Below are 27,956 nucleotides of genomic sequence, written 5' to 3'. Positions count from 1 at the left end.
CCGAGAGCCGCACCGGAACGGTGATCACGGGCACGGCCCGCCGGGATGCCCCCGCCCCGCTGTTGCATCAGCGGCGCGGCCCCGCCCCCCGGTGTACCCGGATGAGGCAGCTCCGGTGCCGGCGGGTGGTGCTGCGGCTGTGGCAGAGGATGCGCCCCGGTAAGTGGCGGCGGCGGCCCGGGATGGCCGGTCCCGGTGGGGGGCGCGGGGAAGAGGGGAGGGGAGCGGAGCAGGGGGGGGGTGGTGGTGGTCGCCCCTCGGGGTGCCGGGGGCTGCGGGCCCCGCACCCCTCCGCCGATTGGCTGCAAACTGACAACGGGGCAGGTCCCGCCCTCCCCCGCCCGCCGTTGGCCAGCGGCGCAGCCCCGCCGCCTCCCATTGGTCAAAGGGAGTGGCTGTCACGGCCCGGCCCGGCTCGGCCCTGCCCCCCCCGGCCTCCGCCCTACGCGAGCCGGTGTTGTTCCTCCCCCGCCGCCTCCTGAGGGGCCGGCGGGACCTGGGCCGGGGTCCGCGGGGTGCGGGCAGCCCTTCCCGCCGGGGCCGGTCGTGCCTGCCCGGGAGCCGCGGCCTGCGGGGGAGAAGCCCCGTTTTCAAAGGTATTTTCAGTCGAGCGTGTGGGAAGGAGCCGTGTCCGGCCTGGGGCTGCCCTCCTGCCTTCGCACCTCGGGTTCCGTGCCCCGAGCTACCTGCTCCCCTCCTGGGCGCTGGCGGTGCCTGGGCTGTGGGTGCCTGCTGTCGCCAGGCCCGTCGGAAGGGAGAGTGTTTTGTTACGGCACCATCGCGCCTCGCTTCCCCTCGTCACGCCTCGTCGCGGAGACGGACCTCGGCCTGCGAACGCGGACCTCGGCCTGCGAACACGGCGGGTTGGGGCAAGCCCGGGTCAGGGCGGCTGGCGGGGAGGGAAGGAAGGTGGCTGGGTGCCCAGCGGTGCACTTGTGTGGCAAGGGTCAGAGCGAAATTGCAGAATTTGGATGGGTTAAGCCCAGACCGCCCAGCCTACGGAGCCCGTCCAGCTCCGCAGCTATTCCTGGCGCGTTCTCTGGTCTGCAGGCCGGCGGGGTGACTCACTCCTGGGTCTGGCGTCCCCTGGGCTGTGGCAATCCCTCCCTCATGCAATGCCTGATAGAGAGGACTCCTGTCCTCCTTGCTTTCCACTTAAATGCGGTGGGCTGCGCTCCCTGTCTGTCCCCACGCTGCCTGCGGGAGGAGGGCAGCCGGGATGGCTGTGATGGTGGCAAATGGCTTTTGACTTCAGTCCTTCCTCAGAGCGATTTCAGATGCAAAGGGACTTGGCCGTGTGTGTGTGCAGGAACATGCGGCAGAGTAAGTTTGGTGACTTGCCTGGTTGTCATCGGGAAGCACAGCTGCTCCCTTTACAGTCACAGTGCCTCTTTTGTAGGTGGCTTTGTCCCAGAAGGTGTTTATTTTTCTGTCATCCATCCCCAGGCAGTGACAGGATGCTGGGCGTATGATTTGCCTCCATTCTCATAAGATACTTGGTAGATCAGATGCTTAGTGTACATCTCTATTAAATATTTTTCAGTAATTCTGTGAAGGTTTTTCTCTGATTTTTTTTTTTTAATGCCTTCCTCCCAGCTTAGCAAGTCCTGTTGTATTTCGTATAAACATGACCAAACTTGAACAGTCCCTGTCTCGTGCTCCCAGTTGGACGAGTTTGACCCAAATTGCAGCAGACATGCCGTAAAGGATGAACACATCCAACACAAGAGGAAATACATTACTAGAGTTAAGACTTCCAGTTAAATGACTTCCCATTAACACATTTCTCTCTCCTTCCTAGTGAGGAGAGCTGTCCTTGCCCACTCGCAGCCCAGCTTTATGGCTCTCGACCAGTTTGTGCTGGGAGTATTCGGTGACTCAGGGCTGCCCTGTTCCCTCTGAAACTATCTTGGCTTGCTCATGAGTGCGGAGAAGAGGCAGAGGGCATTTCTGGGAGCCTTTGGCGTTTATTGCACTGAGGGGTGGTTAAATATGTGAAACCACAGAAGAAGAGTTCTTGGGCTATTTAAGCAAATTTTTTTGTGTGTGGTTTTTTTTTGTGTTTTTTGTTTGTTGGGGTTTTTTTGTTGGTTCCGCCCTGCCCCCCCCCCCCCCCCCCCCCCCGAACAATTCCTGGACACCACAGAGGGTAGGTGGCCTTGTCAAGGTCAGTGTTTTGTTGGAGGTATTGGTGACTAAGAGGAAGGAGCTGTCCTAGGGTAGGAAAGTGACTAGGAAGCTTTTATATTTTTTTTTACTTATATTTAAATTTGATCTGTCAGCAATGTGACTGCACAAGCATGCTGGTTGATGGTGCCAGTTAGCTGCGGTTGTTCAGGATATGACAAGTGTGGATAAGTAGTGTGTTTTTTTGGATTACTAGTGTTAGGTTTGCCCTGGAAGAGTTCTTCTGTCTTGCTTTCAGGCACAGACCCGGCTGGGCTGTGTGTTTATGTTGTGTACATGGAGCCAGACCTCAGGCATCCTCCTTTTGGTTTGCACATGTGAAGATTTGATCCTGCATGCCATTGGGAGTTATAAAGGTAAAGGTATGTGTTCAGGGGCATAGTGATTTAATTTTCTTCCCCCCTCTTCGGAGTAAAGCCCTCTTTTTTATTTTTTTTTTTTCTTCTTTTTCCTTTTTTTTTTTTCCGCCCTGACTCTGTACTATTTATTCCCTCAGTCTACTACAGTTACGTTTGAGAAGCAGAAGTCAGACTACAGAAAGGAAATGGTCTTTTTGCAGTCCTTCTTGATGTTTGTGACACCACAAACATAATTAAGATAAACTGTGAAGCGTGTTCAAGGAAACTAACTGTCTTTTTACTTCTGTCCTGCGCTCGTCCATGGGCAAAATGAGGCTTACCCATCAAAGCATATTTTTCTTGATGCAGTTGTGTCCCTGGAGGGCTCTTCTGTCAATACAGCTCGGTAGCAGATTGTGCTGCTTCACTCTCCTGATCAACGTAGAGCTTGGGGATTTATTTTTAACTCTCATCTTGTTAAGTGCTTACTGAAGAGACCTAAGGCCCTCAGTGTTGATGGCTGGCCTGTGACTAGCTTTTGGGTAGTATTTTTGAAAAACATTTTCCCCTCCCTGGTGCTGGTAGAACTTCAGAGATTTAAAAAGCAATAGAATTCACTCCTCTTGGAGGAAACCTGTGCTAAGTCACTTGTCATTCTGCAGCGTTCAGAAGCATCTTAGCCCTCTGGCCACCACCTTTCCAGGGAATGTCGTCATCGGGATGGTTTTAATTGCTGAGATAATAGGGAGGCCCAGGGGACCTGCATGCTGTCATTTGTCACAAGCTTTTTGCTGTGTGTGTCATAAGCTCTCAGGTAAAGTGGTTGCTTCTGGGTAGGATGCTCTGTAATTTTTAAAGGTTTAAGAGACACTAGGCAGCTGGGAGTTTGGGAAGATGCAGGTTGGGTGGACAACCTCTAGAGGTGGGTGGGGGTGTGCAGGCATGTGGCGGCTGGTGCCAGCTGTCAGCTTCAGGTGTAGAGTCAGCATCAGTGCTCCTGGTGCTCACCATATCTCACCGACTTTCCGAAGAGGTGGCTTTGCAGAGAGCGGAGGCTGAGGCAGGGAGAAGCATCTCTTTTTCACAGCCTTAATTTCCTTTTTGGTTTGCTGTTTACTCCACACCTTTCTGTTCTGCATGGATTCGTCCCTCTGGGCTTCCCGGGTGTGGAGATGGGAGCAAACTGTTCTCGTGGCCGGGCCCAGGTTATTCTGGGACATGGCTGACTTCAGGGGCCTCTCCCTCATCTCTGCAGATACTGAACCTGTATCAGGAGCACCAACCTCTTCAGATTTTCCTTTGTAAGGCATGGTGTTACATAGGAACAAATAGAGGCCAGATATCTTAAACTTCCCGTGTTTGTAAAAGGGAAAAATGTTTTTTAATACTGAATTCCGATGTTTTTGGTAGTTGTAGCTTGATTCCTGAAAAGAGTCTTCTTGCGTCAGTACCTTCCTTCTGGTTCCAAAGGTTTGCGTCCCAGCACTGGCATCAAGAGGTTTTTTGCCCCACTGGATATCATATATTCACAAGGTGTGGGGGCCTTGGGCATGTGGTGTAAAGCATACCTGGTTTATTTGATTACCAAGGCTCAAGAGGCACGAGAGGCTGTTGAGATAACAAGGCTTTACTGCATGGTGTTTGGTTATCTTAAAGGCTTTTAGCCTGAACCTGGTTTGGTTATTTTCTGCCTCCTGTGCTGTCCAAATTGGAAATGCAGGATTTATTGTTACGGCAGAGGAAGGAGTGTTGTGCTGACGCTGTGCTCTGTGACTCTTTTTTTCGTGAAAGCTCATATGCTGCTGTTGTAAGAGGCAAGGAGTCATTTGTTGTGGTTCACCAGAGAACATTCAGTTCAAAAATAGTATTGCAGGAAAAGACAGAGGTTCATTTTCCGAAGCGGTGATGGATGCAGGCAGCCTTCCAAAACGCGTATGAAAATGCCTCCAGCTCCTGTTTCAGGATGAGAAAAAGAAGCACAAATTGATTGGTGAAATCTCATCCAGGGCTTTTGTTTGTTTGTTTTCCATATTCTAATAAGTGAAAGACAATGCAAATTCGCGTTGGTTTTTGGCTGGAGCACTCAGGTTCCTTTGCATTGAATCCTGATTGGATTTGGGGAAAAAATCCAGAGCTTCAGGAGCTTGGGGGCTTACCTGTTGGTTCTCGTGGTTTGAGAACGTGAAGAATGGTGGAAACAAGATTTCTTCTGCATTTCTGTCTGTGAATCAGCATAAAATGGGAAAAGGAAGAAGACCTGGTTGCTGATGATCCTTCCTGCTCTTCGTGGCAGCTCTGGACGGTGCCAGCACTCAGCGGCAGAGTTGTCCCCTGCGAGAAGGGGATGACTGCGGCAATTACGTGGCACTTGGCAGTTTTGGGGCCTGTGATAGCCAGAATGGGTCATTATCTCAAGAGCTGCAGGCCAGATGTGAGCTTGGCAGAATTTCTTTATCAAGTCCTATTTTAGGTGGTTACTTGTTTAATTCCAAAGGTCAGTAGACATTTGCATTGCCTTCGGTGGGGGGGCAGCAAAGTGTGGATGGGGGAGTCTTGGCACTGTGGCTTGTTGCACTCGAGTGGCCTTCGTTTGCCTCTGCTTAAGTCTTTGTGTTTGCTGTCTGAGAACACTGGGCAAACAGGACTGTGGGGAAGAAAGCCGGTGGCCTATGTGCAGAAAAGTGATCTGTTACTGAACATTAAACAATATTTTTTCCATTTATACAGCAAATATTTAGAAGCTAGTTTTAAATGGGAGAATGCGGGTTGGTTAAAATCAGGAAGAATGGTTTATCCAGCCACTTGAGATGCTGAGATACATCCTGGGTGAATTGCAGCTGCCTCCGAGCAGTACTCGGAATCATTTGGGACGCACGTCTGTAGCTCATCCTTCCCGCGATGTGTCAGTGAATTGAGTTGACTTTGAGAGTGGGGAGGAGTGGATTCCTGACTGTGGGAAGGGATGGGTAGGGGTCAAAGCACCGTGTTATATTTCAAGCTTAGTGTTTTGGTCTGATATGTGATCCAAACCCTTGCAGCAGCCTCCAGCCACATGGTGAGCCCAGGAAGCTTTTTTAAGGTACTGTGTTACACTTCAAGCTGTGTTTGTGTTTTCATGACTTAGCTGAAAGGAGGCTCCATAAAGATTTCAGTTCAGCCTTGAATGCAAGGTTCTTTAAGGTACTTGAAAAATTCTGTCTGCATGTTAGTTTAATTGCTTCTACTACATGTTAGATTCAGCTGTTGGCCCTTGTAATGTCCGGAGGATACTGAGCATCTCACTTGTAAGGATGCTTTTGGAGGTTTGGTGGGAAACCAGATTTGTCCTGTACAAAACCCCCTGGATTTAGAGGAGTTCTTAATTTACAAGCTGCAGTTTTTTGGAGTAATCACAGCGTGGAAAAGCTGTTTCATTTTAACAGTGGAGAGTTATTCTGTCCTGCTGACTGTGTAAGGGGGGGCTTGAAAGGAGCCACCGCATTTTGAACATCGTTCTTGTTTGACAGCTGCTTCGGATCCTGGAGTTATGCCCGCGTAGCCGAGTTTTTCCCAGGGTGCTGTGTGAATGCTAAGCTCTGTTGTAATGAATTCCGAGTGGGCAGCCGCATAAGCCTGCTCTCATTTTCCCTGGAAGACGCTGCTGCATTGTCTTGTCTGTATCCTGAAAGCCTCAGTGTTGTTTGTCAAAGGCTTGATTCTGCAAGTGCCACGTATGCAAAGAAGCCCGTGAATAGGAAGGGCTCGCTGTGCTGGTTCTCAGCTCCTCACATAATGCCCGGACAACAGGCTGAAGCAAAGCAGTTTTTGTTAAACTCTTGGTATTCTGTGGGCATCCGCTCTCCCACACATGAGATGTTTGAAATTGTCTAGTTATGTTCTGATAATGCCTAGGAGTCGCTTTCTGCCAAGCATGTACGTGTGCTTAGACAGGCCTCTGTTTCTATGCCTTAAATAGAAGGAATGGGCAAAGGTTGGCAGAAGTGAAGTGATTTACTCGTGGCTGTGTATGTAGTAGTGGCAGATTTGGAAACTGTCTGCATCTCCCAGCTCTCAGACCAGTATTTCGTCCCTGAACCACCTTATTTGCAGAGTGTGTATATGTGCTATTATCTCTTTTCTCTTGTCCCCCATGCATGCGAGGGAAGACGAGTGATGTAACTGTGTACAAAAACTAGGATACGCATGTTGGAGCTTAGTATTGCACGCTGGCATTCATATCCGATGTAGCTGTTCATACGGTGCAGTTAGATCAAAAATCCATGCTGATAGCGCTAGGCATGATGGAAGACATGGGGCATGGGCGATCATGAATTATCACCTGTTTAACCAAGGCAGGAAAGGGATGGCAGACTTGGAAAAGGTCAGCTTGCTCCCACGGGGCGGGATTGGGAAGGAAGAGTTACTGCTCAGGGGCTTGAAGTACCACAGTGCTGAATGTCCTCCCTCTGGTGTCTCAAAGGAAAGGGCCTTTTGACAAGGGAATGGGGAAAAAGAAAAATAAAAATCTCCTGCACGGACAGCTGGTGACTCTGTAAGTACTTGTGGTCCCAGGCACCCTCCTCCTCTGCAGACCCCTGTGTGCAGGGATTCCCGGGGTGTTTGTTTCCGAGGGTGTGCCCTGGGAGAGCAGACAGGAAGGAGTCGTGGGCCTGGGCGTACCTTATCTTGGCTACTTCTAGGAAATGATGTAAGATGCTTCCTTCTACAAAGTTTTCTCTAAATGCATCCTGAATTTTGCTGACGGGTGGCTTCCTGGCTGTTTACCTTTCGAGATCAGCTCCTCTGGAGCTGTGGGAGCTGACCCTGTTCTGTGCTATGCCTCATTTATTGCGGGGAAGGTGTGCTTCTTGCTGATCTAAACCCCTCGGAGTGTGCCAGTTTAAAGCCGAGTGCCTTGGAGGGAAAGGTCGGAAGGCTTTTATGGCAGCAGTTTCAGTAAGGTGGGTGTGGGGCTGATGTTATGAACGGCACGCAGCGGTAGCCGAGCCAAGCTGTTCACCTCTTCCTCTTCCTGGCCATCTGAATCGCGGTTCAGGAGCTGCCTGACGCGTGCCGGAGCCGCAGCAGATGTCTGCTTGCCTTAGTGCACCCGCCTGCGAAACCACGACAGTTCGGGAGGTGAGTCATGGGCTCTACCTCCACTGTAAACAGTCTTTTGCATAGGATTTGGGATTTGTCCCTATGCTGTAATGAAGCAGCCTTGGTAACAGGTACAACTACTGAAGCAAGTACACCCAAAGAAATAGTTATCCAAAGAGATACAGCAGGACTGAAAATATATGTGCTGGGGGAATTACAATGGCTCCACAGGTATGTTTTATTTTCCCAGTACAGGGCCATGCAGAAAATGAAACACCATCCGTTCTCTCAGGCAGCGTGGAGCCCTGATTCATGACAAATTTGCTTCTATAATAAAGCTGCAAAGTTAAATAAACACAATGCAAGAGTTGGGGTGGGTTTGAGCACCCTCGGGATAAATTTGATCTCGTACCCTTGGACTATGGCAGCTGCAGTCTCAGCTGAAGAACAAATGTGCCAGTTCTGCCGCACTTCATTTGTGAGATAAGTGCCAGTCTCTGAAATGAGCCTGTCTGCACTCTGATGAAAGCATGGGATTGTTTTGTCCTACTTTTAGGTGTCTAAAATGTGGGTCACTGAGATGCAGGACATATTAGTGTGACAATTTTAGGCCTGAAGGGACAGTGTTGGCTGTTGATGCCTGTTAGAGTGTGAAAGTCAGGGCTTCTAGGTCAGCTATTTCTGATTGATGAGCTTGATGCAAGCGTTGTTTAAAGCCTCTGCTTTAAACAGAAGAGTTTGGTTTCAGCTTATTCTTTTCTGGATGTTAATAACAGAATTTGAGTCTTGGCTTTTGGGGGGGGGAGGGGGGGGGAAATGCCTGCGAGTGAGTGGGTCGGGGCATTGCGTGGAGAGAGAATGGTACATGATACATCTCCTGGCTGTGGTCAGGAACCATGCCTATCTGAACACTGCTCCTGGTCCTGCAGGACCACGACCACCTCTTCATCTTCATCAGCTTCTGAGAGCTGGTGTGTGGTGAGGCCTCGAATGTCTTGTGTCTCCCTGGGCTGTGTATTCCTCTGTTACTGAGCAGCGGTATAAAAAGTACATGTTGGGTTGTTTTTCTTACACTGGCCAAGAGCCGAGCAGCAATGCAGACGGCATCCAGTGGTCCACACAGGTGAAGAAAGGAGGTCCTCATCCAAAGAGCGTGGTTCCCCTTGGCGTGGGAAGCTGGTCCTCTGCACACCTCCAGGCTGGAAGCACTGTTGTATGACGTGACCGTGGAATTTTACGAGAGGCTGATCTGTCTTGTGTCTGTTTGAGAGGACAGAGGGAGCAACATTACGTGGATAACTTCGGCTACCTGCATGTTTTACAGGAAAGCAGGAGTTAGCTAGGATTCAACACAGGCAGCGTAAATTGAATTTTAGTCTCCACAGCGTGTTAGTGGTTGACCTCAGAGTGTTTGTCCTTGTTCATTACATGCCTTTGCAACTCTAACAGGAGTCGTATTGTACATCACTGTGTTGGCAACACAAACATCTCTTTAAGAACATTTTACAAAGGAAAGTGGAAACTGTGATAGCTGTAAATTTCAATATCTTTACCAACTCTGATCCTAAGTGGGCTTGTGGCATTAACTACTGTTTCGGTGGCAGGTACAAAATGCAGACAAAATTTCTTGTCTCATTTCAGGCTGCTGCACGAACGTTTCCAGAAGCTGGATAAAATGATGTTGCTTGTTGCGGCAGGTCTCTGTGCTGAATGATGCTCATTAGGGATCGTTAACATCCCGCTGGCGGGTGCCAAGTCTGGGTGCCGCTGTCAGAAAGGCTGTGGCGATGAAGCCCAGTGCTTAGCAGCAGTTTCGGGGGCGATCTGCCTGTCTGTTTATCCTAAGTGTATTCTTCTGTTTGTGTCCTGCAGGTCGTATTGATCATGGACAGTGAAGAAATCCCAACTTTTTCGAGTCCAAAGGAGGAAACTGCATATTGGAAAGAGCTTTCCTTGAAATACAAACAAAGGTACTGACGTAGATTTGCAGCCTGGATTTGGTTCTTAGTGACCAGAACATTGTTTAATCTGTTTCTCTGCAAGGCTACATCAAGATGGGTAGTAGACGTTTTAGAAAGAATTTTTGCATTTCCAGCTTTAAATCGAGCTTTAAAATTTCCAGCCTTGTGGGAGCTGAGTGTTTCTTGCACAGCGTTACCGTGCCATGATCTCCAGGCTATGTTTCGCGCGTGTTTAAGCAAGAGCAGAGCTCTTTTGCGATCATGTGCATCTTTGTATAATTAAAGTGCTGCCTTAAGTAGTATCTTGATGTTTTATCCTAAGAAGGTGCCTTTGGGCTTGCCATGTATCATTACATCCCTGTAGGTTCTTGTAGTTGAAGTACTGGTATGAAAAGTGGCTGATTTGGTGTCTGCTGCAATTTATTGAAGTGGATTGTACCTCATGGTCCAGCCCATACCAGTGGTTTGCATCTTCTAGGGGGCACAGGGCTTTTTGGTTACCAAAAATGACAAGAAAGTTGTTGTCTTGAGTAATGCTGTGCTTCTTGTGTGGGTGAGGTTTGTTTGGGGGTTTTCTGGAGTGGGGGGCATTGGAGGCTCCCGGTTGACTTTCTTTGGAAAGCTTTCCTTGCATTCAGTATTAGTCATGTGCAATCAAGATGAAGCCATTTAAATCTCTCTCAAGACCAAAGAGCTCAAGCTGCAAGTTGCTTGTTTGGTTGGTTTTGGTGTTTTTCTGGGGCAGGGGGGTGGGCATGTGGAGGGGCCTGTTCACGTGACAAAAAGTTAAGCTGGTTTGAGGTGTCAGAAAATTCTGTCTCTTGGACACCAGTGGATATATGTTGTTTCCTAAAACCTTGTTAGTTTTCTCTGCTGCTTGCTAAGAGCTGAGCTATTACATATGCTACAGATGCAAATTTAATAAGCAAAGTATGTGGAGTGGCTACTTCTAGTATTTAATAACTTGCAGTAATATAAGGTTGGTATGTGCTGGCTTCCTGCCGCAGTGCTCAATCACCCCAAGATTCAAACCTTCACGCTTTTCAAGAACCTTAAATTTCCAGGTAGTGCAGAGATCCAGAAGCCTTTGTTCTCTCTTACAGTTTTTGACCAAAACCATGTTAAATGTTTATTAAAGTCATTGACTCTGTCCTCCTAGCAGTGAAATTCTAATGGAGAATAAAGTGGTTGTCAGACTCCCATGAATCCTGTAAATAGCTTTGATACAAATTTGTATTCACACATGCATTTAATGTAGCTGTTTGATGTAAGAGAATTAATTTCCTTTTATAGCTAAGCTTAATGATGTAATTTCTCTATTTCCCCGTTTTTCCCCGTAGAGGTTTGTGGGTGACACTTGAGCACTGCAAAACTCTTGTTTTTTCAGCTTATTATTTTAAAAATGCTGTGGGTTTTAACTTGGGAGATGGATGAATTTTCAACTGATTAAATCCTCTCTTTACAGCTTCCAGGAAGCTCGCGAAGAGCTGGCTGAATTTCAGGAGGGAAGCAGAGAATTAGAAGCTGAGTTGGAGGCACAGTTAGTGCAAGCTGAGCAGAGGAATAGAGATTTGCAAGCAGATAACCAAAGGCTGAAGTATGAAGTAGAAACATTAAAGGTAGGTCTATTCTGTAATAGCATTGACTCTTCTTACAGGTACGTTTTGGATCTGATTTTAGATTGTCTGGTCTGTTCTTGGTCACTGAATATCCAAATGAAGTAAAGGAGTTGTCTGTTTAAGATCCAGACTTGAGTATGGCATGTACTCCAAATAAGGCCAGCAACTTACCACAGAAATTTCTGGCAGAATTTTTCTGGTTCACATCATGAAACGCTTGTCATGGAGTTTGTGCTCGTTTGTTTGAATTCTCTGGGCTTTGCCAAGTAGTAGCTTTATTAGTTACATGGGCAACGTCAGCATAGCAACAGGGTGGACAACACAAGCATGTTTTTTCAGAACACTGTGTTATCATCGTTCTTTGCGTACTAGTTTTGTTGCTCAGAAGGTCTCCTTGATTTTTATGAGACCTCAAAGAGAGCTGAAGATTTGTGCCTGTCTTTCAGAGAAAATCTCTTCAGTCTTCCTTAACGGCCGTATCTGTGGCAACAGGAATTGCATAAGGATCTGCATGTGCAGAACGTGACTTTTAATTGATGACTCTATGTTAATAAGTCCTTGCCTCTTTTGGAATCTTGGAAAAGCATAATTTTTGGTAGTTTTAGGTTATTTTAGCGAAGGCAAAGGTTGGAAACTTACCGAGTGGAAATAGAGTTTATGGAATTACTTGTTTGCGTATCCAGTCCCAGCTATATCTGTCAGGTCAGTATGTGTTTTATAAGGTCAGTAGTTTTTCTATGAGCCCCTGTCTGTACCCTCAGAGCTGGTGAGAGTGTGTTTGGGAATGAATTCTTCCAGTCTTTCAAAGATGAGCTTGCGGACCTGGAGGTTTTGTAACAGATTCAGTGGCTCTCGCTTCTGCTAATGGAGATGTCAGGCAAGTTCTGGAAACAGCGTGGCTATTGTCAAGGGAGAGGCACTGAAGGGGAGGCTGTGCAGCTAGACTTCTCCTTGGCTTCCTAAATGTTTGAGGCCTCAGAGCAGCTGGCAGTGCAGGCTGTTGGGAACAGATGCAGGGATGCGTCTCTGAGCAGCCAGCTGTGTCATGGCGAGATGTCTCTGCACAATGCAGCATTTGTGATTTTTTTTTTTTTTTTTTTTTTTTTTTATATACTGTGTCCAGCTCTGACGTCCAGAGCCTGTTCCTTCTACCTCTCAGCTTTTGCTCTCTTATTACCAGCAATCCCACGTCAGCAGAGTGCAGCGAGTATGTGACTTTCTGTGTCCCGTTTTACTACTGATGACTTGGAGAGCGTATGTGACTGATATTTATCTCGCTGCTTCTTTCTTCCAGGAGAAACTGGAGCACCAGTATGCACAAAGTTACAAGCAAGTGTCGTTGTTAGAGGATGACCTGAGCCAGACGCGGGCCGTTAAAGATCAGCTGCATAAGTACGTGAGGGAGCTGGAACAGGCCAACGACGACTTGGAACGTGCAAAGAGGTGAAGGCTGCAAACCTTTTCTTAAAGTTCTCTTTGCTACTCTGATCATCTTATTTTTCTTTAAAAGGGAAAATAATGCACACTGAAAGAAACCCAAACAGCTCTCAAGACCCTCGATTCTTTAAAGAGTGCAGTTTACCCTTGGAGTTCACCTCCGTCAGCTGGTAGCGTTACGCCACAGCAAGAGAGGCGGGGGGACCAAAGGGCTTCGTGTTCTTGTGAGAAACAAGCAGGGTCAGAGCAAGCTAGGCCAGAGTGCTGCTTTCGATACTACCAGCTAGGTGACTCTTATATTTGTGATCTTTGTGGCTCAAAGCCCCTTTGAAGTAAGCAGCTAATGCTTTACATAGTCCCTTTTAAATAAAACAGGCCAAAGGAGTCTCTTCTTCCCTTGCATAACAGCTTAATGACTGTGGGGAACAAATGTGTCCCGTATAAGCGCACAAAATGAACAGGCTGCTGTTAGAAACGCCCAGTTTAGGAGTAGGTCATGCTTCCGTTTCGCTGAATGGGAATTCTGCCATTGATTCAGTGGGACCAGGAATGAGCCTCTGGCTATCTGGCAGAAAGATCTGAGAGCTGAGGCCCTGTTTCCACAAGGCTGTTAACCTCATGACTAACTTCTGACACACATGAGTTATCCCACTGAAATCATGGAACGAATTGGGTCTTAGGTAATATCCCAAGTGCTTTCTGCACTTGCTGGGCTGCTGCCTGTCCCGAGCTCGGGAGAGTACAGCACCACCTGAGCTAATGCACTGATTAAATATATGGCTTTGGAGCATGGCTTGGGAAAAATGGAGGTGGGTATGCTGGATCGGCTCTTTCCCAGCTCTTTGGTACATCTCCGAGAGCCAGATGCTATCATGTTCTTTTCATCTTGTTGCCCTGTTTCTTTGGAGCTTATTAGTCTTTCCTAAGAAGCATTTCCATAGCTTTCAAATGACTAACTTGAATATAGACCTTGCTAACATTTTTCCTCCATTATGTTTTTGAATACGCTTTTATGTTAGCTGAGCTGAAGAACCTAATATTCTGGATTTTGTTTCTAGGGCAACAATAGTTTCATTGGAAGACTTTGAACAAAGGCTGAACCAGGCTATTGAGAGAAATGCCTTTTTAGAAAGTGAACTGGATGACAAGGAATCGTTGCTAGTTTCTGTACAGAGATTAAAGGATGAAGCGAGAGGTATGGCTTGCTTGATTAGTTCTGTGTCTTGGTACGTTTTTGGCTTGCTAACAGAGACGTGTAGCAACCAAAGCTCATGTTTATAGAAAGCCTCACATAATGAGACTTGAACTGGATGTGTAATGTAAGCGTTAGGTATCGCTAACAGTATGTTCTCTATTCTTTGTATGCCCAGTGTAGCTAAGAGGAAAAATTACCTCATGCAGGGCAAAACTAATACCAGATTCATTCAGGATTTTTAACCCAGATGAGTACAAAAATACTGTCTTCCACACATGTACCAGAGTTGAGGAAGTGTGCTCCAAAAGTTACCACGTGCTGTGGTTTTGTGCCTTTTGTAGGAAGGGAAAGCACGGGAAATGATAGGGGAAGAGATGATAAACGGTTAAGTAACTTTAAAAATCCGGTTTCCTGTGTTCCTTCTAAACCTCTTGGAAACTGCCTGGTTTACTTAAGATATTCAGAGCTTAGACCTGGTTAGACCTTTGGGATCAGAGATGTTTGGGATAGCGTTCTGGGGTATGATTAGAAATTGGGAGTTCCCCAATGGATTTCACATCGAGGATGCTGTGGAAGCATTTTTTTAATGGTTGGTGGAAACTGATTTCTCTAATAGTGGGGATGATCTGCTCCTAAGCCGCTGCCTGCCATTAATGTAGTTTAGAGATTAGTGGTTTTCAACTTTGTCTCCCAAGTGAAGCTTTCTAAAATAATTCCTCAGTTACGGCCTAGATCTGAGTGTAAGACAACACACTTGACAGCAGGCTGGGGTTTTCTGTTGTTGTTCACCTTTGTGAACCCCTTTGAACCAAGTCTGTGCCCCACAAATTGAAGGCCTCTATTGGAAGGACAGGATTTTTATAATGAATGTGCAAAGGGAGATTAAGTATTTTCTGAGGAAATACATCTGTTATAATTTGGGGTTAGGGCAATAATACTGGAAAACCCAGGAAAACCTAGGGACTGGTCTTGAACACTGGAATAATCGGTAAAAAAGACATCTTGTTTTAGATGGGGCGTTTGGAAATTCTTAGCATCTGCTAGGGTAGCAAAGCTACATGTTACTCCCCCTGACAGCAAGCACAAACACTAGCTCCTAAGAGGACTGATACGGTATAAAACTCCAATTTAACATTTTGGATTGAAGAGCCACGATTCCTCTTCTGGGAGCCCAAACAGATTTTCATTTCAGCTGTGCTGTTTTACTTAAGATCAGTTCTAAATATTTATGGTAATTTAAAAGCTATAATGTACAGTTCATTTTCTTTTGCACATTGTACCAGATTGAGACAAGGAATAAGAGGTCTGTAAAAAGTTAAGTTGCTCTACCCAAAAAGGAACAACCCTCTTGTAATGTATTGTTTATTTGCATCTAGTCCCTTTCAAAGGATTTTATAGATTCATTGCTGAGCTGTGCTGGATGCCCTTTATAGCAAATGTGTGTGGAAATGGGAGGGGGCAAGGTAGTAGTTAAGAGAATAAGAGGAGGTGAGAATAAAACACGGGTTTCCTAATCTCAGGTCTCTTTCCCTGGCGTTTGGAATACCTGGCCCTCTCCTGTCTGCTCTTTTATTTGTCGAGGCATCAAGAAACAGGATACAACTCTTTGTCTTTGGCTAGCGTGGAGTCCTGTGGATTATTAACTGGAAGAATAACGTGGGGAATCAGAAATGCGAGAATTGGTCGTTCCTCCCTTTTCCCAACCTCTGTTTGAGCAGGGGCTGAAGGTTATTCAGCAGGCATTTGTGTCCAGCTGCAGTTTCTGTAACACGCTTTCCACGGGACTCTGCCTCCATATTTTTCCATGTCTGTAGCATGGGTCACCTGCTGTGCTCGCTGGGGCCACGCAGGGCTCTGGTCGGGGGAGGGCTCCGTTTGCTGTAACGGAGGTGCTGGTATGGCGCTGTGCCTGCTCTGAGGTGGGGGTCCTCGCTGCTGGAGAAAGCCAACAGCAGGCAATTAAAGGTGTTGTTGCAAAGTGTCTCCTCCTGCTCCCTCCCAAATGAATAGAGAGAGTGTGTTTCTTTGAGAAATCAGTCACTGATATGTGGGGTTTTTTTTTCTTCTTTCAACCCTCAGACTTACGGCAAGAGCTAGCCGTACGGGAGAGGCAACAAGAAGTGACCCGAAAGTCAGCGCCCAGTTCTCCGACTCTAGACTGCGAGAAGATGGATTCGGCTGTCCAGGCATCTCTCTCCTTGCCAGCTACGCCCGTTGGAAAAGGATCAGAGAATAGTTTTCCTTCCCCAAAAGGTACAATTCGTAGAAAATGTGTCTAGTTGTTTAGCAGTATGTTCAGCTTGTTAAGAAACAGTTTCAGACCAGGTGCTTGTCAGTGGACTTGAAGTAAATCCTGGGGTAGCGTCAGGTGCATTTAAATAGTATAATGAGTAAATAGCATGGAAAAGAAGGACAGTGAAGCTTAGATACTGCTTTTGGGGAGGTGGGGGTTTGCGCTCTGCAGTGGGTGCCTGCAGTAGAGCACTGAAGATGTTTGGAATTACAGTGACTGATATTTCCGCTTCAATGCGGAGTAGCAGTGGTGGGTAAAGGGTGGGCAGTAATTCAATCAATCCAGACCGCCTCTGTTACCACACGTACTGTTCAGGGGTCCTGTTTTCTCTGTGAGGCAGCAGGATGTTAGTCCAGTCCCCTTTCCCATCTGGAAGGCTCTGGACAATCACAGGGATTAATACATTATTTTTCAAATTAGAAAGAGTAGATTCCAGAGGAAGCTCTGGCTGGATTAGGTGGATTGCCTTGCAGATGGAGAGTGCGTGAACTCTGTGTGTAGGTCTAACGGGAAAGAGGGCACTGGACAGGAATTAAGCTTTTTCGTTTTCCCATGGCTAGTGATGGTGTAGCCTGTGTGTTATTGTGGGGTGATTGCATGAATAATCTGTTGTAGGATTTTAGATTTACCTTTTTATGTAGAAGCTGATATATTCAAATTAAAAAAAAAGACATGAACTGTGGAGGAGTGGAGCATATAATAAAAAGTGTCTGTGTTTGCAGCTATACCAAATGGATTTGGTACCAGCCCCCTTACTCCTTCAGCTAGAATATCTGCACTCAACATTGTGGGAGATCTGTTACGGAAAGTGGGGGTGAGTGCTCTGAACTGAAGTATTCCTAGCTCTGTGCTGCTCTCGCTGAGCTGTCATCCTAGTGCGCGATCACAAGGCCTTGGCCCATGCCGAGTGCATGCTGTAGTTTCCAAATCATCCACATTCAGTGTTCAGTAGGTGACAATGTAATTATTTTTTTTTTAAATTATCTTGATTTGTAAAGCTCGTTACTAAGGTTCTGATGCCAACTTTGGGTGATGAAATTCATATTTGGAGGAAAAAAGTTTCTCAAGCACTTCGGTATATGGGTTTAGACACCGTCAGCCACTTGTTCTTACTTCAGATGGAGCCTGTGGCTTCCTCTCTAATGAGAGCAAGATGCAGAACTGGACCTCAGACGCTGGGTGCCTGCTCTGCAGTTACTGTATGTCATGGGAGAGGAGCCGAGATGACGCTGCCAGTGTCTCCTCTCGTGCCTGGGGAGATTTGCAACAGGTGCTGAAAAAGGGGGTGAAAAAAAAAATTATAATCTAGAAACCTTTGAGCAGAAAGTGAGAAAATAAATCAGGAGAAAGCCAAATGTTCCCATCTGTAGTTGTCGATGGGGAAGTGAAATGCGTGAGTCTTTAAAGGGATTACCACTATAAGCAGGGAAGAAGTGGTTTACACATCTGTTACAGGGTTGTTGGGGCTGCCAGGCTTTCCAGCTGAACGAAGACAAGACTTTTGAGTTATGAGAAGCTTGTTGACGTGCCTCAGTGGTTAGTGTGTTGAATGGAAGCATGGATAGCCTCGGTGTCTAGCCTCCGGTGCTGGCTTTCCTTGGTCTCTTGTGGTTAACACTGAGAATGGCAATAGCTGCAGTAGACACAGTTGTTCTAGCAAAGTTTGAAATTAAAAATTACCTCGTTGGTCGCATTTGGAGCCAGTGAGCTCGTAGTTGGTTTGAAAGGGCAGCAGGATGACTCGGGGTTACGGAGTGACATGTTTAAAATGGGATCATTGTGAGTAAGAGTCTGCAGGGGATTTAGGGAGCTTAATCACAATCCTGTGTGATTACTCTGCAAGGACAGGAAATGCCAAATAAGCATGCTTCTTTCCCAGCCTGCTCTTAGGCACACGCTCTGCCACTGGTACAAAATTCCAGCTCATGCATTTGTTTAGTAACAATTATAGGATCTTCAGGATTTCTTTTGGGTTTGGCTACTCATAGGATGCCTTAGACTCCTGCAAGAAGTTTCCCCTCCGCTTTCTCGCTTGCGGCTGAGACAGGGAGTCCCTTGGCAAGGATCACACAGGCTGTTTCCAGCTCATAGGTGCTTTGAGAGCAAGAGGTAGGTGTTTATCTGTATCTGCCTCTATAGTCACTTGGTAAGCTTACGTGGATTTCTAGAAGACTGTCTAGTGTTCACTTACTTGTGCTAGCCTTATTAATGGAATATTTTTCTATGTGGAACAGGACCGAACCCCGTGTTTGGGGAGATGAGTTTTTGACTCCAGTGCATGCATTCACGAGTGTGTGCACGCCCCCATGCACGGGGTGGATGCAACAGGTAGTTGCAAGGACTTTCTGCTAGACCAGATGGATATTCAAGTTAAGCCTCAGATTGTGGCCGACAGCAGAAAGGGCAGGTGATGTTCTGAAGGGAAGGAGAGAATTGGGATTTTGGTCTCTCTCCTGCCAGGAGTCAGTGGATGAGGCAGAGGCAGTCACCTTGTATAGGGGTAAAAGATCTCACCGGTAGAGACCATGGAGATGGGCTTAGCTGCTGCTTTTGATTCCTCCTCCTGATGCTGTGGCTGTAGCACCTCTTGTTCTGAAGCATATCAGTGGGGCTTAAGAAACTGGCTTTGTTTTGCAGGCCAAGATTAAGAAAGAAATGGTAGAAGGTATTGTCCTGGGGAAGAAAATCAACTTTTCAAATATACAGCCCCTCCCAAAACTTGAGGATTCTGCTTTAGGCTCTGTTTTAGTCTTCTGATTAGCTTATGCCAGCCTTACTGCAGCTGCTGAAGCAAGAAGTTTTGGTAACTTCTGCTAGGCGTTGGCTTCCTTATTTTAGGAAATTAATTGAGAGTTGATACACTCTAAAATCTGAGCCCTAATGGAACTGAGTCATGCCTGGCAGTCTGCATCAGCATCTCGTTGTGTGGGTTTCCTCTGGGGTTGGGTGACAGAGAAAATGGACAGCTTTGTTCCCATTTAGTTCAGATTTTTGCCAAAGGTGATTAAGTGGAGTCATGATGATCGTGATCGTGTGGTCGTGACAAAGCCTGAACTCGAGCATGCTTTCTCTTAATGGTATTACTTTTTTGACCTTTTTTTTTTTTTTTTTCTTCCCCCTTTCACAGGCCTTAGAATCCAAATTAGCTGCTTGCAGAAATTTTGCAAAGGACCAGGCATCACGGAAATCCTACATTTCAGGGAATGTTAACAGTGGCATAATGAACAGCAATGGCACAAAATACCCTCATCCGGCGCATACTTCTTTCTTTGACAAAGGGTAAGTAAGGATATATTTTTGCCCTAAAGGGGAGTGTGTTTCAGGATGCTGCTTGGAGCAGAAGTTTTTCTTGGCTTGTCTTTACCCCACCGCAGCTTTCATCCTACAGGACAAATAATTTGTGGAGCCAGAGTCTCAAGGGGATGGGGAAGGTGACAGTGCTGATTTCTGTAAAGCAAAGAGAAAAGAGCGTGGTTGTCCCTTAGCTGGTAGGATGTCAGCGCCTGTTCTGTCTCTCTGCTGCCTAATCTCTTGGCGGCTGCATCTCGGGTAATACAAAAACCCAGTCAGCAAACCCGCTGGCGGAGTGAACGTGCCCTTTTGAAGGGATCTCAAGTAAGTAGTGATGGAGTTGCCATAGCTACTGGTGCACTCGTGCGTGGGGAAGTACATTAACCGCAAATCTGGAGATTCCCTTGGTGAGAACAGCTGAGTGCAGGCAGCAAATGCACACTTGGAGGCTGGTGCCCTGTTTGCTCTACTTCCCCCTCTATTAGGGGAAAATAAAATACCATTAATGGCGTAATTCTGGTTGATTGAGGGGGGCAGCTGCCTCCATGCTGGCTGTGCCGTGCGTCAGCCCTGAAGCCAGAAACTGCTTTCACAGAAAAACTACCCCATGTGTTTCCTGTGACTTGCCCGTGGTCAGAGCTTCCTCTCGGATACTGGGAAGTGGTTCAGCAGGAGGATTTTCCCCACAGTCCCTCAAAGCGCAGGGCCCCGCGGTTGTACGAGCAGCCCTGAGGAGCAGGGCCAAAAGCATCAGCGCTCCTCCAGTGTTAGCACAGTGGTACTGCGAGCTGTGCTTGGCGTCGTTGGGCAAAACACCCTCCATGCTCCCCGCACGGTGGTGATCTTCCATGCTAAACCTCAAGCCAGTGCAATTTAATGCTAATATTCAGCACATCCTCAGTACAGAATTTATTTTAGAGAGTTAAACGAGCTGTTACCAACCTAAAGAGCACCATATAGAGCGCAGACAAGCTGAGCTTCCTACAGTCATCCTCGTTTGAGCTGAATCGTGTTGCTGCGTGGGTAGCAGGGCAAGTTGCATCTTAGAAAACGGCACTCAGGGTTTCTAGAGCTGCTCTTGTTTACTGCTTTTGGAAAGGAAGAGTTGGGAGACTTAACGAAGTCAGTGTCAGGTTGCCTGTATACTGCAAGGCTAAGTGGGGTCTGTGCATCACGGCAGCGTGCTCCCGCTTGCAGTGCGCAGGCTGTGTTTCGGGTGCAAGCTGTCAGGGTAGTTGCTAGGGAGAGATTAGAGCTGATCTTAGGAGGCAGCATGGCTATATTGAGTTGTGGTGTGACGAGTAAGCTGATTGCTCTGTGGGGTGGGGGTCACTTTTAATTATCCAGATTGTCATCACACTTGTTATCTCTGCTGGCTGCCTGGAGTTAGGAGCAGGTTGGAGCTGAAAAAGGCTCAGAAACCCAGCCTCCTGAAAGATAACTTCTCCAGCAGAGTTGGAGGTTATAAGTGGGCTAGAAAAGGGGGTGGAAATGACTGATGTGCTTATCCGCAAGTTATTAGAGATCCTTGCATGGCCCTGCTGTCCTGTGCCTCTCCTCTGCACCCCCGAATGCTGCTCACCTCTCCTGCTCTGCCTTTGCTGCCCCTGTCGAGGTCTGCGCGCGCTGGGGGTGATCGCAGTGTCTCTGCTGTGTGCACGTCTCCACGGCTGCTGTGTAAAACCTCTATAATTTTGTCTGCAGATGTAAGCTAAACCAAGCTGTTGCCTAAATGAGGTGAGCCCCGTCGTGCTCGCACACTGCAGCAGCCCCCGAGCTCCCAGCCATGCTGAGGCATGCCCTTCCTCCTCCCCTCTCCTTCTCCTCTCTCTCCAGCCCCTGTACTCTCCTCCCGGCTCCCAATTGTTGTTGGAGCCTGAAACAGCCACATGTGATGGTTGATCCAATCCACTCTGCAGCCACTGCCTAAAGAACAGCTCGGTTGTTGGGTGGATTGGGGATTGTTGTGGATTTGGACGGAGGTAACTCAGCCACGTCATTACAGTTCCACTTACTTTCCTTCCTCTGCCATTTTGTTGATTAAAATGTTTGACGAGTCTCCGTCTCCCATCAAACACCCGCTCCTTGCAGAGGGGAGCTGAGCTGGCAGCTGAAGACAGTGATAGGCAGGAGCTGGCACGGGGGAGCATCGCTTTAGGGGAAGCCTGGAGGACAGCTGGGCTTGCACCAAAGCTTTGCTGGAGGATTGGAAGAGTCAGGATTTACCTACTTTTTTTTTTTATTTATTTTTTAAAGCTCAACAAAATCTGCTGTAAGATTAGCTTCCTGCAGACTTGTTCTTTCAGGAACGTGCTGTTTCTGTCCAGATGCCAGGTCTCGGTAGAACAGCACCTGAGGATGTTCTCGGATGGATACTCATCTCTTGCTGTTGTAAATGTTCTTAATTGGTTATTAACTTCGATCCACTTGGGGGAACAAAATGGCTCTGACCTTGATGGACTCCGCAGAGGCCTGGCATTGGAATAGCAGAGCTGAGACAGCATTTAAGCCAGCACTGGGTGTTTGTTCCTTGGGGCGTTAACTCCTTGTTCACTGTTCCCCTTCCTACACTCTTGAATGTCAAAGTCCTTGCAGTTGATGTCTATTCCTAGGGTGTGTTTGTGAATCTGTTGGGCTTTATTTTAATAAAACCAGCTAAAGTTCGAATGTGAGAAGTGCCTCTGGTTGCACGCTTCTAGCAGTCCCGTCAAGCATGTAGGTATATTTACACAGTGGACACCGTTATCCACAGCCCTGATTGTAACGCCTCCGACTGTGAAATCAGGGTCTTCTTTCCATTGCCCTAGTCCACCTTATAAAAAAGTTTCCCTGGAAAAGAGGGAACTGTAGGTAACTCAGATGCAGGTGAGTAATCCCATGTCCTGTAATGTGCTTTGCAATGCTCTAGGCTTCTATCTGGGTCATGCGCTTGCAGCAGTGGAGCGTGGTGGGAGTGCTGGTTGTCGCTGAAATAGGACCCCTCACCTGCCCATGCCGAGCAGAGTCTCGTTATACAGAGGTCTGGTGAGGTCTAGTTTCACACCTTTGCTCTGCCCCATTTCTTGCATCCAGGGTTATGTCTGTGTTGTGTGCATAACCTGTTTCAATTTTTCTCCACTAGGCGTGAAAAGGTCATATTCCCCACCTTGGTCATGGGTAAATGAATTCATTTGCAATGATAAGCTGCATGCGTTTTTAACTGGGTGCTTGGAGGGAGGTGCAGAGTTGATGGTTGTGCTAACTGCATGAGGTAGTTCTCTTAGCGTTACAAACTAATAGTCCCTGATCAAAGCCTGAGGCTATCAATCATCTCTCTCTTTCTCCTTACTTTAGATAAACTTCTCTGGTGCTGTGACCTGTCGCAACTATAAGAGTGCTGCTTGCTTTCTTGATCTAACTAATATTTCTTCAAATACATGCATGTTTCTGATTTAATTGGCCACATCAGAGATAAGGGATGAAGTATCGCAGCTGTTAATTCAGTTAATTTTGAAAGGTAGTGTTCGGTCATGTTTTTCCTTCAACCTCTTTTGGCTATCTGCTTGGCGGTGCTCGGTTGCTCTGGTTCTGGCTAATGGGAAAGCAAACAAAGGCACGGATGTGCTGAGAGCCGGCCAGGGTTACAGAGCAGGGGGAGAGGCCAGCGTGGTCTGAAGCACATGGCTGGAGGCAGCGGTGCTCCTGCTCGGTGTCACCGTCCCTGCCTGGCACTGCCGTGCCAGCTGGAAGCACCCGTGGTGGCACGGTCACCCCAGCAAGGCTGCGCAGGTACCGGGGCCGCGGGCTCTGCAGGAGGGGATCCTGCGGCACCCGGGCTCCGTGCAGGTAACAGCCAGCAGGCGCCGGGGGTCGGACTCATCTCGTTTATCCACCTCTCGAGGGAGCGGGGAGGGCTCCCCATGCTGTCGAACAGTGCAGGTCCCCACCAGCCTAATCTGCCACAGCCTTGTCCCCGTTCTGCTCCTTACATCTCCGTGCTGGGTGTTCCTCTGCCGTCTTGTGCCGTTACTGCTGCTTGTGTGAGTGAGTGGTGTGTTTCAAAGCACCGACCTGCCTGGAAACTCACTTTTGCTCTTGTTTCCTTGGGGGGGCTTTGACCACATCCCCAGGCTGGGCTGCTCAGCTACAGAAGAATCTTCTCCTGAGACTTTGTTGGGTACTTAAAAGTTGAGAGAGTCTTGGAGATAAGGTGCTAAGTATAAAATACAGCTTGAAATAAAGATTAAGGAGTAGGAAAAAAAAAAAAAATCTTATCTTTAGCAATGACAGGGCAGAGAGAGCAGTTGGAAACGGGCATGAAATCCACGCCGCTGCAGGAACAGGCAGGCAGAAACGTCCATCAGAAACCGCTGCAGGGGACGTTTCCAGCAGGAACTGGTGCTTTTTGGCTCCCTTTGAAGCACCGGAGCCCAATTTCTCAGGAAGCCCAAAGCAAGGGCACAGCGCAGGCTCCGCAGAGGACATCGGGTCTGAGGGACGGGGAAACCAGGCAGAAGCAGGAGGCAAGTGAGCTGGCTGGGATTAATTACTGCGGGCAGGTTTCCGGGCCGTTGGGCAGTGTCAGCTCCGTGCAGCAGCCCCGCACGCGTGCTGGGCCTGGCCAGAGAGGCTGGAGGCTGGAGCAATGCGTGTGCTCCTCCCGGTGCTGTCTGAGACCTTGGGGACCGCGCACAAGGACTTCTCTTCCCGGCTTGCTCCTGGGAGGGCAGGCAGGAGTCATCCAGCGCATTTTGTTTGCTATTTTTTACAGTTGCTCTGTTTAATGTAATTTATTTTCCTTTCACTTTGTTTCTAACTGCAGTGATGCTGATTTCTTTCCCTTTTTTTTTTTTTTTTTTTTTTGTGCATTTTCATGTTACTAACAGAAATCCACAGCTGGGTAAGACGTCCGTAAGCTCAGCCATAACGCCAGCTTTCAGTATCCCCCCCAGTTGCTGCTACTATTTGAAGCCTTTTCCTGTGCCCCGCTTCATGAAGCAGCTTTCAGCAAATCAAAACCGCTGCTTTATCTCTCTGTTTCTGCAGCGAGGGCGGGTTTGGGCCGGCAGGATGCAAAGAACAATGCAGGTAACTGACTCCAGGAGCTGATCCTGGGAGAAGCTGCCACAAAGAAGCGCTCTGCGCTGCCTTCCTGCTCTCTTTTTTTTTTTTCTTTAATTAGCAAACAATGGGGAAACCTCAAAAGGCTTCTAAATGGGGTTTCTGTCTTTTCCATCTTCAGCAGAAAGCCTGCTCGTGTCTCCCCTGTGCACTGTGGTGCTGTGAGCGCTCCCCGTCTTGTGCTGGTTGACACTTGTAACCCTTAGCACTTGGGGCGCTCATCCTCTTGCTGCCCCAGCTCTGCGGGGGGGCTTCGTCTCCCTTCTTGCCTTGGGCGCGTTGCTGGGCCATTTGCAACACTGGTGATTTCGGCAGAGGGCTGCCATGTCCGTGTGGCATCGGTGCTGAGCGCCTCGTTGCTGCCTGGCTGCTGGACTTGTTTCGTGTTCCTCTGGGAGGTGGAAAAGGTGCCTCTGAGCAGGAGCTGAGGAGGGTTAGACATGGCGTTGCTTCATTTAAAAGAAAAAACTACCTGCAGAGGCAGGTCTGTTGAATGGTGACGGCTGCAGGGAGGCGTTCTCCCCACAGGCAGAACTTGGGTGCTGGAAACCCAGTTTGGGAGCAGTTGGTGCCACAGAAATTGCAATATTTGAGAAGTTTCTGCTGCTTGATTCGGCCTGTCCCTGGTGTAGCGCCATGTGCTAAGACCACGCGTTGGGTTTTGATTCAAATACGTCACGTCAGGCAGGCAGAGAGGCGGCGGCGAGGAGGCGCCTGGTGGCGGGGAAGGCAGCTGGCGTGGTGCGGCGGGGAGGGATGCGCCAAAGCTTGAGCTGCGGGGGAGCGCTGGGCTGCGAGCACAGGCTGCGCGGGGAGCGATGGCACCTGCTACGGGCTTGAAAGGGCTCAGTTGTCCTCCCCAGCCTGCCCGTCCTGCCGTGCTGTGCCGGGGGCAGCACGGCCGGGAGGTCCCGGGGCAGACCGGTGCTCGTTCAGCCGAGCTGCGGACCCGGCCAGCGCGTCCAGGGCGCTGGTGTTGGCTGGGCCACGTCCTGCGTGCAGCAGGGACCAAGTGCCGTCCCGCGGTGTCCATCACAAAGAGCCGCTCTGAATTTAGTGCAGGAAACGTGATAAATCCATAGAGCTGGGCTTTAACGTGACTCATCAAACACGAGCGCTTCCAGGCTGCTGATGCTGAATTTCTCTAACCTTTTCAAAAGGGAGCAAACTACCACATTTTAATCCTGTTTTGGTCTGCTTGATTGTTTGTTTTTTCCCCTGTCCTACTTGGCAGAGGTGCTTTGTAGCTGATAACTAATTTGCAGAGTCATGTCGGGATCAGGTTGGCTTCATGCCCCTTCATCCAAATGCCAAGAGCGAAATACATCTGCCCCTAAGCCTCTTCCAGCAGCTTTTTATTACCTGCAGCCAGGGAGGCACACTCGAATGGGAGCTGAAGTTTCCAGCTTAACGGGAAGGAGGTGGGAAAGGTGGTTTCTCCCTGCTTTGACCCGGGCTGTGCTAGTGAGGGTGTTGAACAGAGGGAAAGGAAGCAGCCGGCTCCGTACGGCAGTGAGCCGTGTTACCATGGGAATCTGTCCTTGCTAGCAAGTGTTGAGAATTTCTCTCTTCATCTGCTCTCCTGGAGGATTTTTTAGCTGCCCAGTGCACCGGCAGCAGCCTTCGGGGTTCGCTGGCAGGGTTTTGCATCCCTGATGCAGGAGGTGCAAGGTCGCCAGTGAGCGTAAGCCGCACGGGAACGGCGTGCCACACGGGAGGCAGCGTGGGAACAGCCCTGCTCTGTCCTGGGGACGCTGCCGCGAGCCACCTGTGAGTGAGCTGCTGGCACGTTGGTCCCTTAGTCAGGGACACGCTCCCCTCTCTGAGCACTTGCGCCAGCTGCAGCCTGGGACCCCAGAGCCACCAGCTCCCGGCTTGGCTTTTTTTCCACATCACCGGAGCCCTCACACTCCTTTTTCTCTTGCTTTTGCCGCCTGCAGCTCCCGGCTGTAAGGAGCAAAGGCTGTCTCCTGAAGTGTCCCTTCTCAGAAGCACAGCTGCGCCAGGAGAGATCCGAATGGCGTCCCCTGGGGTGCCGGTGGTTCGGGCAGAGCTGGTGAAGTGCTGCAGAGACACTTCTTGGGAGCAGGCAGCCATGGAGGCGGGGACCTGCCCTGCCTTGCAGGGGCCTGGGTGGGGGGAGGGGGGTGTCTCCCCCACCTTCACTATTACAAAGCCGGCCATGAGGGCAGGGGGCTGGGGCTGGGACAGCAGCGGGGGTGGACATGCTGTCCTGATCCAGGGGTGTTGTCGTTTCTGGCTGTCGAGGCTGTGGTGATGGCGATCAGCAGATGGCAAGCCTGGGCAGACGCTGTGTGTTGAGCCTAATGACAGAAGATCTGTCAAAGCCATAAACAGAGTAGAGATGGAAAAGCTGTCAGACCCACGCGCTCCTCTCCCAGCCCACCAGGAAGCCAGGTTCTCCACGCCTTCACCCCTCCCAGCAGCCTTGGGAAGAGGGGAACCCATGCATCCTGGGGGTGCGGAGGCACACGGACCCCCCGCCGCATCTCAGCCGGGGGTAGCGTAGCACCGAGCAGCTCTGCTGGTGCTTTAACGTGTGCCTGCCCGCTCTCGCGGAGCCCGTGGACCACTGCTCTGGGTGTGTCCGTCCCCATTATTGGGCAGAGCGTGCGTAGAGCCAGCCGTGAAGGACCTGAGGATGCAGACAAAGTCGTCCCTGGCCCTACTGCAGACCCCTGGGTGATGGTGCCGCAGCACTGCCTGCACGGCGCCGGGGGCTGCGCGCTGCTCGCAGGCATCTGCAAAGGGCCGCGCCGGGTGAACAGGCAGCGAGTGAGAGGGAAGGGGAGCTGACGGTGGCGACCAAGCCTGGGCCACTGCTGTGCCTTGGTGCCTTCAGCTGCACGGCCCCCATTGTGTAGCCTCCGTGGGCTCAGGGTCTGCGCAGGAGCCCTTTGTCCTCCCAGGCTGGTCACCTCGGCCAGCACGTGCCTGCTCTGGGCAAGGCGTTGAGCACCCGCTTGTGCCTGGCCCCAGCTCAGGGTGAGCACCGATCCTCACAGCTGGAGGTGGTCATATGTTGGCCCTGCTCGAGCAGCCACTGTACCGCAGCGAGGAGGCAGGAGAGGGCTCTGGTCTATCTTCCAGCTGCTGGTGGTGGGGAGAGGTGAGCGGTGCCATCTCCTGGGGATGCTCGTCGCTTAACGGCCTGTCTCTTGTTTTTCAGGGCGGTAAACGGCTTTGATCAAGGTCCCCCCGGCCTGGGAGCTTCTCGACCATCCTCAGCGCCTGGCATGCTCCCCCTGAGCATATGATCCTGCGGGAGGTCGTGTTCGGACTTGCGGATGCTTTTCTCAGCTCACCAAGAGAAGAACTTCTCCCGATTCCTCCCCCTTCCCACCCCGCTGGAACACGACCCGCACTGTGCTGCCCGAGGAGACCCTGTGCTCACGGCCCTTCATGTCATGTTAATACAGCTTATTTTCTCCTCTT

The 27,956-nt window shown here is 49.2% G+C and overlaps 1 protein-coding gene across 4 annotated transcripts; it reads left to right on the top strand.

Annotated features, from left to right (window-relative positions):
- Positions 1 to 27,956, top strand: NDEL1 (nudE neurodevelopment protein 1 like 1). 4 transcript variants are annotated; one of them, XM_063352028.1, is made up of 10 exons: positions 1 to 159; positions 9,477 to 9,574; positions 11,031 to 11,184; positions 12,479 to 12,627; positions 13,680 to 13,816; positions 15,896 to 16,069; positions 16,832 to 16,923; positions 19,237 to 19,388; positions 22,522 to 22,556; positions 23,661 to 24,218. In XM_063352028.1, the coding sequence occupies exons 2-10, from the start codon at positions 9,489 to 9,491 to the stop codon at positions 24,161 to 24,163; spliced, it is 1,482 nt and encodes a 493-aa protein (XP_063208098.1). In that variant the 5' UTR covers positions 1 to 159; positions 9,477 to 9,488; the 3' UTR covers positions 24,164 to 24,218. The 4 variants fall into 4 exon arrangements, with proteins under 4 accessions (XP_063208098.1, XP_063208101.1, XP_063208100.1 ...); XM_063352031.1 differs by lacking the exon at positions 23,661 to 24,218 and adding an exon at positions 27,691 to 27,956 and having other exon boundaries at positions 8 to 159; XM_063352029.1 differs by lacking the exon at positions 1 to 159 and adding an exon at positions 435 to 596 and having other exon boundaries at positions 23,661 to 24,219.

Source organism: Chroicocephalus ridibundus, chromosome 14 (genome assembly GCF_963924245.1).
Source record: "Chroicocephalus ridibundus chromosome 14, bChrRid1.1, whole genome shotgun sequence".
Taxonomy (NCBI): Eukaryota; Metazoa; Chordata; class Aves; order Charadriiformes; family Laridae; genus Chroicocephalus; species Chroicocephalus ridibundus.
This window is presented reverse-complemented; position numbering and strand designations above follow the sequence as displayed.

Excerpts from the sequence above, each read along its gene's own strand:
- NDEL1 (XM_063352029.1), top strand. The coding sequence starts at position 9,489 with ATGGACAGTGAAGAAATCCCAACTTTTTCGAGTCCAAAGGAGGAAACT. Across the intron at positions 11,185-12,478 it reads ATGAAGTAGAAACATTAAAG|GAGAAACTGGAGCACCAGTA; the intron begins GTAGGTCTATTC and ends TCTTTCTTCCAG. Across the intron at positions 19,389-22,521 it reads ACTTCTTTCTTTGACAAAGG|GCGTGAAAAGGTCATATTCC; the intron begins GTAAGTAAGGAT and ends TTTCTCCACTAG.